At 39.6% G+C, this 13768-nt stretch overlaps 1 protein-coding gene across 1 annotated transcript; it reads left to right on the forward strand.

Annotated features, from left to right (window-relative positions):
* The first annotated feature begins 5601 nt into the window (after positions 1-5601).
* On the forward strand, positions 5602-11837 carry LOC147164249 (general transcription factor II-I repeat domain-containing protein 2B-like). The gene is made up of 2 exons (XM_086091221.1): positions 5602-5938; positions 10120-11837. Exons 1-2 carry the CDS (start codon positions 5602-5604, stop codon positions 11835-11837), a joined length of 2055 nt encoding a protein of 684 aa, XP_085947347.1.
* The last annotated feature ends 1931 nt before the right edge of the window (positions 11838-13768 follow it).

Here is a 13768-nt window from a genome sequence, read left to right on the forward strand (position 1 = left end):
TAATAAATAGAGAATAAGTCGGTTCTGTATATTTTGATCGATTTATAATTCTTATGGCTCTTTTTTGCAGTTTGAAAACAGGATCGGTATTTGTTTTATATGCGTTTCCCCAAATTTCCACACAATAGGTCAGATATGGTAATATTAATGAACAATATAATGTGTATAATGATTTCATATTCAGGACATCCTTAGTTTTAGAGAGTATCCCTATAATTGTTTTCCTTTTTCCTTTTGACATTATCTATGTGTGACTTCCAACATAATTTTTCATCAATAACTACTCCAAGAAATTTATTTTCATACACTCTTTCTATTTCAATTGAATTTACTATAATTTTGACCTGTGGTGTGGTTTGTCTAGTACCAAAAACTATAAACTTGGTTTTGTTTAAGTTTAATGACAATTTGTTTAAGTCAAAACAGTTTTTTAATGTGTTCAATTCATTCTCCACGGTAGTCAGAAGCTGCTTCAGGTTCTCTCCTGAACAGTAGAGAGTTGTGTTATCGGCGAATAAGACACTTTTGAATATTTTTGAGACATAACAGATATCATTTATATACAATATAAATAATTTGGGGCCTAGCACAGACCCTTGGGGGACTCCATGTGTAATATTCAAGTGTTTTGATTGTATATTGTAAAACTGTAAGTACTGATATCTATTATCCAAATAACTTTTCATCCATTTATATGCCAAACCTCTTATGCCATATCTTTCTAATTTATTCATTAGTATCTATAGTATCAAATGTTTTTTTTAAATCTATAAAAATTCCAACTGTGAATTTTTTATTATCTATGTTAGTAGATATTGCTTCTACGAGTTCCATGACTGTAATTGAGGTGGTCCGTTTTTCTCTAAAACCACATTGATTTTAACTTAAAAGCTTATGTTTTTCAATAAAATTGTCCAGGCTATATGAAAATTATTTTTCTAGAATTTTTGAGAACTGTGGCAGCAGTGATATTGGTCTATAATTAGTGAATATATGTCTTTCTCCATTTTTATGAATAGGAATAACTTTGCTATTTTCATTTTTGATGGAACTACACCGGCTTTAGACGACAAATTACATAAGTGTGTGTGTGTGTGTGTGTGTGTGTGTGTGTGTGTGTGTGTGTGTGTGTGTGTGTGTGTGTGTGTGTGTGTGTGTGTGTGTGTGTTTGTGTGTGAAAGGTTGCACAACATATTCTACAATACGTTTTACTAATGTCATATCAATATCGGAGCAGTCAGTGGACTTTTTGTTTTTTAATATTTTAACATTTAATACTTCTGTATCATTAACAGCATTAAGCCACATAGTAGATGGATTTTTTTTTTTTTATGCTTAACTATTTCATGTTTGTTTCTTAGCTTAGGGATTTATTTTGTCAAATTACTACCAACATTAACAAAATACTCATTAAAAATAATTAGCTATGTCTGAAATTTTTTCAATAGCAATATTTTTATCTTTTATTAAGTATTCTGGATAATCTTTTTTTTAATTAATTTTTTTTAGCTATTTGTAATTACATGATTTAGTATTTTCCATATTTCTTGTGTGTTGCTTTTATTCTGGTCTTGTACTTTATTTCAGCTTCCATAGTTCTCAATTTAATAAATCTTTTGTATAATAAGTTTTTCTTTTTACATGCATTCTCTATCCCCTTCATCATCCATGCCTTATTTAGACCTTTATACTTTCTTGTGACTTTTATTAATGGACAATGTTTATTGTATAGAAAAATAATGGTAGACTGAAATGCACTTTATGCGATATTGCGATCATCATTTGAATAGACCTCAGATCAATTATGTTTTTCTATGCTTATTTGACAACTGTTCATACATTTTGTACGAAGTGCTAGAGAATATCCCTGATCACTTGATCCCCCCCCCCCCCATCCCCGCGCCACCCCACCATCCCCACAAAAAATGGTGTTACATTGATAAATGTTTGCAAATGTATTTCTAATTTAGAACCTCATTCGGCTGCCTGTTTTGCCAAATTATCAAGGTCTAATTGGTTTGTCATACACGCCTCAGTTAATTTTGCAGGCCACTCAACAATGCTTGCCTTCTTGCCAGTTTTGATTCCCCTGTTTTCACTCCACCCTGCTTCACAAGACAGCCTGGTTTCAACCCCAGCCATCACCACCTTGTCAAGTTCAGCCTTAAAATAAACAGTTTTTTCCTTGTCATAAACTGTGGAACTGGGTCGAGCTATCTCTTCAATTATAAGAACAGAGATGGAATCGTGGCAGGTATACAACAGATGCATACTCAATAGCACAAGTGTCAGACTCAAGGATGGGAGCCAGAGCGGGCCCAAGAGATCTAAAGCAAATCATGTGTCTTTATGTTACATGGTACAAATGTAAATAATTATAATAATTTTAATAAAGTGAAGATATTTTAAGCATGTTTTTTTTATTTACCAAATCGCTTATCAACCAACATAAACTTCAGTAATAGTTTAAAAAACTGTCCTTACGCATGTGATTTCATAATGCTTGTTTTGTCTATGTAATATGATGAATTTTTATACATTTATACTGTATGGTTTCACAGTAATAACAGCACTCTGCTCTGTAGTATACACGTATACAAAAGTGTACAACTAAAATCGACGATAAATATTGCACCTCACATCTACTTCTAGCATAGGGTGCCTCATTATATTCCTGCTGCTCCTATAGATATTCTGGTTTCAGGGTTATTCCTCCATCCGATTTGAATTTGTATATCCAAATAAACAAATACAAAAATGTTTAATACTTGCAGCAGTCCCCTACTGCAGAAATGAAGACTTCCTCCCTATTAGGAGAGATGCTGTGAGCATTTAACAGAACAAAGAGCATATCCTCTGTGATTATTTCAATCTCCTGACAAGCCACTTGCACTGCACATTTAAAACCCCTTACCATTTGTGTAATTTTTTACAAAAACGCCTAAAAAAGGTGCACCCAAAGTAAACTTGAAGCTGTTCTTGAACCATTTGGACTATCAGCATAATTATGGACACTTTTTAAAGATAACACTTCGAATTTTTCTCCCCGAAAGTGACTTTATCCACATTTAGACATCATTTTGACATGAATTATAAGCAAGGGATCAAAGAGATATACGCCTTTATGACCCACCGTTGAGGCTCTCTAATGTTTTCTCTCAAATGAAGTATGGCAAACTGCCTTTCGAAAAAACTAAAAAGCAAGCAAGAATTTGACGTCTTCAGAATCTCATTGGCTGTTCAATATGTCAATCACCATGAAATCGCTGTGACTGGTTCATGCATTGTACGAGGGAGGACCTTTTACGTGCATCGTCATTGGCCATGATAGAAAAAGGAAGGCTAGGGGATTGGACCACATAAGGTGTCAATCACTTCCCACGTGGTTCCTTTGCTTTTTTTTGTTGCTTGTAGATTAGTTGAAAAGGCTAGTCCATGAGTGCTAACTCAAACGAGCATAAAAATGGGTGAATCTTGTGCGTATTTGGCAAGTTGCAGCAACCAAAAACGTGGCTTTATGACATTGGAGGGCTAAAGGCGGAGGGTGTTTTTTTTTTTCAAATAGTGAGTTACTGTGGCAACCAGCCGCGTCGATGTTTTGAGAATCTGATTAGCTTTTTGAAACTTCATCGGCAAAAACTTTCGCTATGACTGGCTCAAGCAACGACGGGAGATGTGGAAGGAGGATCATTTGACGCACAAAGACAGCTATTGGGTTGCGTGGATCTTGTGACCGATAAAACATCTTTCTATTGGACCAAACAAGGTGTCATTCGGAAGCCAACCCCTAAGAGTTTGTTGGCGAAGTCTTCCGAGGCTAATTCGCGCTCTGGAAAATGGCGTAGCGCCCGCAGCCGGGTGGTCGGAATGATAACCGGGTAGACCCTTATGCTTGGCTCTTCAGTAACATTTCTTTGGTGGCGGCGTGGCTTTGTGGTAGGGTGGTCTTCTCCCAACCCAGTGTGTGTGGGTTTGATCTCATGCCATTGCGACTACGTCGAAGTATCCTTGAGCAAGACACTGAACCCCCAGTTGCTCCTGATCATCAGTAGGTGAATGAATAGTCGAATGTAAAGCACTTTGAAGGTCTTGTAAGAAGGAAAAGCGCTATATAAATGAAGTACCATTTACCATATCTTCGATTCTGAGAAATTATATTTTAGCGAGGGTGAAGCATGCTTGTAAATAGTTGTATTACGTTAAAAGTTGCTAAATTTGCTTTGTCATGAGTGTGTCTACGATATCTTTGGAAATTAAGATAAAAGGAACAGAGGAGGTACATTTCACTATAGAGCGTAGGAAAACTTTCTGTGAACAAATTATGTATTTCTTAAACACTATTGCCATGCAACATGTCAGTCAGTTACATAGTGAATTGTTTCATTTTATAAACTGTGACAATTTTTTGTGTAACATTGCAAAAGTAAATAGATAAAATTACTTAAATATTAAATCCAATTAAGGCCCCGAATTTAGGTTTCTGAAACAATCGGAAAAACACATTTCAATGCGCAAGTTGACAAAGTTACCCCCATATATGATGGCGTTTAGAATAACCTGATGTAAGGGGGAGAAACACGGACGACGTCAAGGCAGAAATAGACGTCATTTCCGCTTCTAACTTTAAACAGTACATATACAAATACATTATATTCATGTCACTCACCACGCGAAATAAAGTAGTCGGTTTCCTACTCGCTCCAGACATGTTGTTCTTGTCGGTACACGCCAGAAGCACGGACTTACTTATTTGGATGAAGAGGAACTATGTGTGTGTCATCTAATGTTCCTACACGGACGTGTATTGTTGAACACTGCAAGCTGGAGATAAACATTGTTTAAGCATTACGAGTGATGTCGCGTCTGTCTCACATGAATAGTTAATGTGTCACAAACTGTGGCATTTTCGTCATAGGGGCACAACATAACGTGAAAACGCAGCGGATAAATTTATATATTGAAGCGAGGCCCGTGTAGGACGGCGCTGCGCATACAAGTCGTTACTACAAAGACAAAAATCCTTGCGAGTACAAATAAGCGAAGAAGAGAAAAAGGAGACGAAGAAGAGGTTGTGAGCATGCGCACAACGAAAAGCAATGCCCCAGTCATTTGAAGTTTTCCCATTAGGTTTATATGAACCAGTATTCCGGTTATGAAAGGGGTGAACCAACGGTCTTATTCGGGTTTTTAAAAACCCGAACAAGAGCATATTCAGGTTATTGCGTGTGTTTACAAGGCCTTTTAAAACCTGAATATTGGCAATATTCAGGTTTAAAAGTTGTATTGCCTACATGTAAACATAGTCATCGTAGTCGTATCTAGTTACCTACTTTATTTCTGTTTGTCGGTTCAGTATTGCTGTCATTTTTTTTAAATTTCCCTGTAGTTTCTAGTGATTCATTCTGCCTTGCTTTCCTGCTTTCCTCTTACTGACTATTAATGTTGCTGCTGTAAAGAGTCTGAGCAGCACCCAGTTGCTGGGAGTGCACGTCACAGAGGACTGCTCCTAGACCAACTCACTGGATGGAATACAGATTACCGATTAATTCAGACAGAAAAGTCACTGAAGCTGAGAAAAGCCACAGCCCTAACTCGCATCACATGCTTGTTCTACAGAGGAATCATAGAGAGCATCCTCTCAAGCTGTGTCACTATGTGGTATGGAGCCTTGCACTACATAACTGCAAGACCCTGCAAGACCCTCCAACTCTCTCTCATCTCTTCCTTCCCTGGACATCTACAGCTCCTGTCTCATCCGCAAAGCTCTCTGTTGCCATCAGGGAGGAGACTGCAGAATCTGTGGGTCAGGACCATCAGGCTGAAGGACAGCTTCATCCACCAGGCTATCAGGAAATTGAACTAAGTGCCTCCTCCTCTTCTTTTGCCCTGTACTCAAACAATCTATGGACTCTTGACACACTCACTCACTCGGCTCAAGGTGCTATCATCTATCATGTGCCTTGGTATTCGTGACTTACTGTATGTTGGACTGTACTATGACACAAGTGTTTCTTTTGTTCCCTTTTCACCTAGGATTTCTTACTTTCATTTTATATTATGTCTTTATTTGTATACTTGATGTACTTGTTTATTGTAGTATTGTGTGCCCTTGAGGAATTAAATGTTAATCTTCTGTATGTTTCACACATACTGTAGCAACAAGTCCGCCAATTAAAATGTCTACATAGATTGTTGTTCTAAAATACAACCCCTCAGAGTATTACGTGACAGCTCTGCCAACAGTGACCGCAGGAACACTGCAATGGTTCTGAGTGACTAAAAGGGTTCACCGATTCCGGTCCTCGAGGTCCGTAGTCCTGCAGGTTTTAGATGTTTCCGCCCACTAGCACACCTGACTCATATTATCAGCTCATCAGCATGCCTGATAACGATCCTGATCTTAATTATCAGGTGTGTTGGTAGGCCGAAACATCTATAAAACCTGCTGGACTCTGGACCCCGAGGACCGGAATTGGTGTGAACCCTTGTACACAGCTTCTTTTTTTTTAAAGCACCATTTGCTAGGTGATGATAAGGTGACACTGCTCCAGCCACCACATGAGCACAACCGAGCAGTGGTTTTCTTGTGGTTAGGCTTTTTACTATGTCAAAGCAAACAAAAACAAGCATCATACCACCCTTACTATACTGTAACGGGAGCTCAATATTGTCTATTAATTATCTTAGCTCTATCATTATTGCTTTATTGACCTAAATGTTGGTGATTCTACATTGGAAAAAGGATGTAAACTTTTCTCGACATATGCCTCCTTTCAGTGACCTCTTCCATATGGTGAACTGACATCTTTCCCTTGGATGCTATGGTGAATCAAGTAGCACATCCAGGTTTCCTATAGAAAGAAAAACAGCAAATACAAAAGCAGCATTTCTCTGGGTTGTTATACAATAGCCTATATAATCTACGTAATCTATGGAAACATACATGTAAACCTGTAGTTGGGCATTTGCATACTGTATGTTGACCCGGTTTTAATTCTAGCTCAACTTGTTTGCTGCGTCAATGACTCAGTAAGGCGTGTTTTATTGGTTTACTTCAGACTTTGATGTGGTCTGTGAGGTACCAGGCGATAGTTGTAGGAGGAGAAGGAAGAAAGTTGATACAGAAAGTCAAAGACAGGACACTGTTGAGCTCACTGGTCACTGAAGTGTCCATTCTTTAAACTCGCGAGCCGTGCGAACACACTTCCTGCTGGGTCTTCGTTCGTTTTCGGCAGCTTCCTCTACTCGGCGAACTTTCAGTGTTTAAATTAACTCTTTGACTGCCAGACGTTTTCAGAAAAGGGATGCCGTCAGTGCCAGCCGATTTAAGCATTTTGACTGATCTTTCAAGGTCCACAGAAAATGTTCTGTTTGGACTATGGAAACACACATACTACCAAATGAAAGATTGGACTTTCATCTTTCATCAGAAAAGTTTGTTTCTACCTTATTCCGTTCTTTAGTAATCAACAATAGAAAATGGTTAGTTTCAACCGATTTCGCTTGTTTTGGACGGAGAAATCAAGCTTTTAGTGAAACGATATTATTTCATGCATTCTAGTGAATTTTACACTTCTTTTTGTCCATGAATGATGCCACAAACACCTAAATAGTGCTTTACTTCTATAAAACACTACCACCAAGAATGAAAAAGTGTTTTTTGATAGCAAAATACGTTTATTTACATTCAACAGTGTAACAATTTGACAACAATTTGGCAAACTATTTACAAATGTGTGCAACTGTGGTGCTATTTACAAATATGTGGATGTTTCAACAACAGTTTTTCTTTTAGTGTAACACTCTCCTGCGTGCAAGGAGACGCAACAGCATTTGCACAACAGATTGCCTCTTCGCGTGCTCCACTTTCTTGCCGGCCGTTTTTTCCGGGGAATAGCAAGTATATACTGCAGTGTGTGTTGCCATCAAGTCTAATATCAGGACCATGCTACGGTTACGTTACGGTGGTGTTACGTCTGGCTTCCTCATGTCCTTCAGTTGCTATACCGGGTTGTAAGAGATGTTCTGATCCATCTTATCCACTCCATTCATGGTGGCATCGTAGTCCAGAAACAGTGTCTTCTCCATGATCAGACTGTACCCGCTCCTCCGATGAATATGCATTGGACTCGGGGTACTCTTCATTGTCCGACAAAATGTCCGCATGTGCAGCTCCGGCGTTAGCAGCGCTAGCCGGTGATGCTTTATGACGTGAGAATAAAGGCCGCGTCCAACTGTGGCGTCAACCTCGGGATTCACCATCATCATCATAATCAATGCATTGGTCGATGCTTTTCGACAACTCTCGAATGTCCGATTGTGTAGAAGTATCCGGTCGGTTATTGTGCGCGTTTTCCGGCGTTAGCAGCGCTAGCAGCGCTTAGCCGGTGAGGCTTACTACGTGATCATAACGGTCGCGTCAAGGCTTCCAACTTTGGCGTCAAGCTCGGAGTCATCATCATCGTCGACATCAATGCGCTTTTTAGTATTGATCGATGCTTTCCGTCTTTGAAAAAAATGCTCAAGCGTGAGCTGCTTGCAACCGGTTGCTTGATCAGCCATTGTGGCTTCATCAGCCATTGTCTCCTCAAGACTCTAGCTCCGCCTCACGTCTTCTACTGACGCCCACGGTGGGCGACCCATCCAACCTTGTGCAAAGAGAGTCATCGCTGCCATCTAGGGGCCAAAACGAGTCATTATACTAACCAGATCTGCTTGATACTTTCAGCACAGCTGCCCAAGGCTTTCCTCCACCCGTTTCCAAAAAGAAAAAAAAAACATAGTGAACGTCTTTTAACGTCCTCGGCGCCCTTCCGTAGGTTTATGCTAAACGTTTTATAACGTTTATGGCGGTCAAAGAGTTAAGCACCAAATTTTATGATTATTAATTTGAATGATTCGGGGAGAACCACAATGTTAGTCCCAGTTCCAGTGATTCTTGATACCTAATCCTACCTCTGAGACTGAGGTATAGAAAATAGATGGATGGATTTAATTTTCATGAAATTATTTATTATGTAGGGCAGCACGGTGGGATGACTGGTAAGTGCTGAGGGCATAAAATCGAGTCCGGGCTTCAGCCTTACTGGGTAGAGTTTGCATGTTCTCCTCATGACTACGTGGGTCTTCTCCGGGTACTTCGCTCTCCTCCCACATTCCAAAGACTCTGAATTGTCCCTCGGTGTGCTTGTGAGTGTGGATGGTTGTTAAGTCTCTGTGTTCCCTGCAATTAGCTGGCAACCAGTTCAGGGTGTACCCAAGCTACTGCCCGAAGCCGGCCGGGGCCCTTGTGAGGAATAAGATGTTAGAATAAGTGTATATAAGTTATCCCATATTTACTCTTATAGTAGTATTGCAAAGCATTTATTCAGCAGTGTGACCTATGTTTGATTCATGTGGATTGGGGTCATCTGTGAAGAGGGCAGAAGCTGCAGTTGCAAAACAGGAACCTGTGACCTTACCTTATCACAAGATAGCGGCTGGAATATAATGCGGTTAAACTGTTGAACTTTGACTGAAACTTTCAGCGCTGAAGAAAAACATCTGCATTATTGTCTGCGCAAAGACTTATTTCCGGGATGATTGTCCCGTTGCTGCTGCTGCCCCAAACCCTTTAGAGGAGCAATGGCTAACGAGGGAACGCCCTGTAAAGAAATAAAAAGAAAGTGCTGAGCAGAATGTGATTCAGAGCGGGTAGGAGATTGTAATCTGTACACATCTCTTTCCAGTCTCCTTGCGAGTAAGAAGAATCTAAGTCTCTTGTCTTCCTTCCTTCTCTGTTGTTTATTAAATGTTCTAGGTCAAACCTGGGCATTGTACGGCCCCCGGGCCACATACAGCCCTTTGCTTGACTCTCACCGGCCCGTGTAAGGTTAATAGGGAATTACAAAATAAACATATTTTCTAATTTTACCTCATGCATGGACTAAAGCTACATTGCTTTTATTTTGAAGTTGCATTTCATTCACGTACAATGACGCGATACGTCAATCAAGACGTGCGCATCATTGACAAGACGACTTTAGCCCTCAAAAATGTCTACACATGCTAAAAAAAGAAAGGTAGATGCTGAATGCAGGGTTTTCAACAAAAAATGGACTGCTAAGTATTTATTTACAGAAGTCGGAGGTAAAGCCGTGTGTTTAGTTTGTGGAGAGCAGATCGCTGTGTTCAAGGATTATAATTTGAGTCGGCATTATGAGACAAAACACATAGAGAAGTACAAAAACTTGAGTGATGCTGAGAGGGGACGGACATCGGAGGTGTTGCTAGCTAAGCTACAAAAGCAGCAAGGCTTTTTTACCAAGCTTCACGGATCCAGGGATGCAGCAACCAAGACCAGCTTTGTGATATCCCACAAAATCGCTAAAAACTGTAAGCCATTCTCAGAGGGGGGGTTTGTGAAAGAGTGCTTGGTGGACTCTGCAGCACTAATATGCCCTGAAAAAAAAGAAGCATTTGAGCAAGTCCCGCTTTCCCGGCGAACCGTGACCCGGAGGGTTGAGGACATCGCGGGAAACCTGAAGCTTCAGCTGGAAAGTGAAGTGGCAAGTTTTGACTTTTTCTCCTTGGCTTTGGACGAGAGCTGTGATGTCCGTGACACAGCCCAGTTACTCGTGTTTGTTCGTGGGATAACGGACTTTAAGATCACGGAGGAGCTGGCTGCAATGCGGCCAATGAAAGGGACAACGACAGGGAGTGATCTGTTCACGGAGGTAAATGCGTGCATGGACACACTGGGACTGAAATGGGACAGACTGGCAGGTGTCACAACGGACGGTTGTCCGAATCTTACAGGGAAAAATGTCGGTCTTTTGAAACGTATGCAAGATAAAGTGAGTGAAATTGACGCAGACCAGAAATTGGTATTTTTGCATTGTATTATACACCAGCATGTGTTGTGTAAGTCAGTGCTAAAAATTAACCATATTATTGATGTTGTGACTAAAATAGTAAGCTTCATCAGGGCACGAGCATTGAATCACAGACAGTTTGTTGCACTTTTGGAGGAGCATGAGAGTGAGCATAGTGACATCAGCTACCAGACAGCTGTCAGATGGCTCAGCCTGTGCAAAGTGCTAAAAAGAGTTTGGGACCTAAAAGCAGAGATTCAAGAGTTTTGTGAGAAAAAAGGCAAAGACATCCCAGAGCTCTCAAATGAGGACTGGATGGCAGATTTTGCATTTGCTGTTGATGTGACTGCACTGATGAATGAACTGAATACCAAACTGCAAGGCAAGGGCCTTTTTGTTCATGAAATGCACAGCCTGGTGAAAGCTTTCATGAGAAAGATACAGTTTCTTTCAAGCCAACTGGAGAGCAACACTCTCACTCACATGCAAACCCTGAAAGAAGTTACACCTTCAGCTGATCACCTCCGCAGGTACTCATCCATGTTAGGAGCACTGCATGGTGAGTTTTCAAGGCGCTTTGAAGACCTCAGAACAATCGAGGATGAAATGTGCATGATTTCCTCTCCCTTTACCTGCAGTGTGTATCATGCACCCAGTGATGTTCAGCTAGAACTCATTGACCTGCAGTCTGATGCAGTACTGGCAGAGCAGTTTAAGTCAGGATCACTGCTGGGTTTTTACTCTTCTCTCAAGAAGGAGAACTTTCCAAACATGAGGAGACATGCTCAGAAGATGTTGGTTCTCTTTGGCTCTACCTACATATGTGAACAAACATTCTCAGTAATGAAGTTTACCAAATCCAGGTATAGATCCTCTCTCACTGATGATCATCTGTCAGCTTTGCTTCGCATCTCCACCTCAGACATTCAACCTGACTTTGATGCACTTGTTAAAGCCCAACAGAGACTAGATTTCTCACACTGAACAAGAAAAAAAGAACTGAAAAACACCAAATGAGGTGTTTAGACTACAAATGTTGGCATGTAAAGGCACCAATTAGCAGTGAATGGAACACTTTCTTTGGAGGCCTTTTTCTCAAAGTCACAGTTCAGTGACAGTCATTATAATATGATGTATCTTGCTTGATATTTAGAGTACAAGACAATATTGTGATGTCTTTAGAAAGCTAAGAATCTCTTTCCAACAGTACTAAATGTGAAACTCAAAATGTGTTTTGTTGTGAATTTGACTGAAAATGATCAATATAATGAGTCACAAATGTTAAAAGTGTTCACATTTTGTTTAACATTGTCTTGGGAAAATCTGAATAAACATTTTTTTGTAAGGCAAACTCATTTTTTCATTGCTTAATCATAACATACTGTTACCAGCTTGTCAAAAATAATGCTATTTGCTACTTTTTATCAAAAAAATACAATTAAAAAAATACAATTACAATTAATATTATGTAGAATTGAGTTAAGCCTTTTGACCCGGCCCTCCACAATATTTTCTGTTTCTCATGTGGCCCCATGGAAAAAATAATTGCCCACCCCTGTTCTAGGTTGACTGAACCTGACATAAGCGGTTAGGAAAATGGAAGGGTGGATGGATATTTATTATGTACTGTTTTTAAACCACAATTTGCGGCTATGTGAAAACGGTACTATTTCTCACTTAAATTTCACAGGGAAAAAGTGACACCAAACAGGAAACCAATTTGATTTATTTGTAAACTCCAGGTTTTTAGTAACTATGCTTTCTATTTTAATGCTATAAAAAGATACTGTTGTGCAACAGCATGATACAACGTTTTATTTCACTGGAGGAAACAATCCTCAGAGCAGGCTGTGTGGTTCAGATAAGCAAGTGCGCTGTCAACTCAGCACCTTGCTTAAGTGGTAGAAAACAGCCCAAATCAATACATCATTAATCATCAGTTTAACGAGGCCAGTCCCACTGTGGACAAGCATTAAAATGGAAGGATTACTGCAAGGAAGAATGATCTTGATGGCTTGCACGGGATGTCCGAGAGCTTCAACTGATAATCCAGATAAATGATGAGTGAGAAATGTGTTCAAGAATTGTTTGAAGGCCAAACTGATGGATAGCTGGAGGGTGTGCATGTTTATGCATATTTATGCACCGGCATGATGTTTCTCCAGGCAAACTGGGCATTTATGCGATGACATTATTTTTTTTTATCCTCCATGAGTCATGACTCATACACGTTAAAAGATCATTTCATCATGCGAGTGCAATCAAGTATTTGCCAATGCAGCCAACTATTAAATGGATATTCATACACCTCTGACACAACAAATAAGATGCATTCACATCACATATACAATTGTGCATGTGTTCATTGTGTAATAACTAAATCCAATTATATGAAATGTTCAGTAATTTAAAATAAATGCATTAACTCTCACTATGTATGTGTCTGTTAGCAGTTAAAAATAAAACAGAATCAACAAATGTATTCTGCTTGCGATGGTTTCGAATGAGGGACATTTCTGCTTTACATGCTACATTAGAGATATAAATTCTAGATAGAAGCATTTGAAAATATTTTCCATCTGTCTGTCTTGGCCTGCTATTTCCACTATTCTACTATAAAACGGCATAATTTCAAAATGAAGGCCGAACTCTGACATTAAACACACACAGTCACAGTTGATTTATTTTTGCTCTATAGCTCTACATTTTGTATGAAATGTGTCAGAAGTTGGAACATGTCACTTGCATTTACTTCCCACATGAGTGCCACTGGAACGAAAGAGAAGAATTTCACAACTGCCACAAGAAATCGAGCAGGAGCTCAAGCAAGAAGCTGGAGTGGTGCAGTCAGCTTATGTATTTATTCACTCTCATGATTCCTTCAGTAAAGTGTATTTATGACTGCATATTATTCA

This window comes from Leptonotus elevatus, chromosome 12, assembly GCF_054856555.1.
Source record: "Leptonotus elevatus isolate MCC_2025b chromosome 12, RoL_Lele_1.0, whole genome shotgun sequence".
Lineage (NCBI taxonomy): Eukaryota > Metazoa > Chordata > Actinopteri > Syngnathiformes > Syngnathidae > Leptonotus > Leptonotus elevatus.

Bases quoted from the DNA above. Each gene is read 5' to 3' on its own strand.
- LOC147164249 (XM_086091221.1), top strand. From the start codon at position 5,602: ATGCTTGTTCTACAGAGGAATCATAGAGAGCATCCTCTCAAGCTGTGT. The intron at 5,939-10,119 runs GTGCTATCATCT...ATTTATTTACAG, and splicing joins ACTCACTCACTCGGCTCAAG to AAGTCGGAGGTAAAGCCGTG.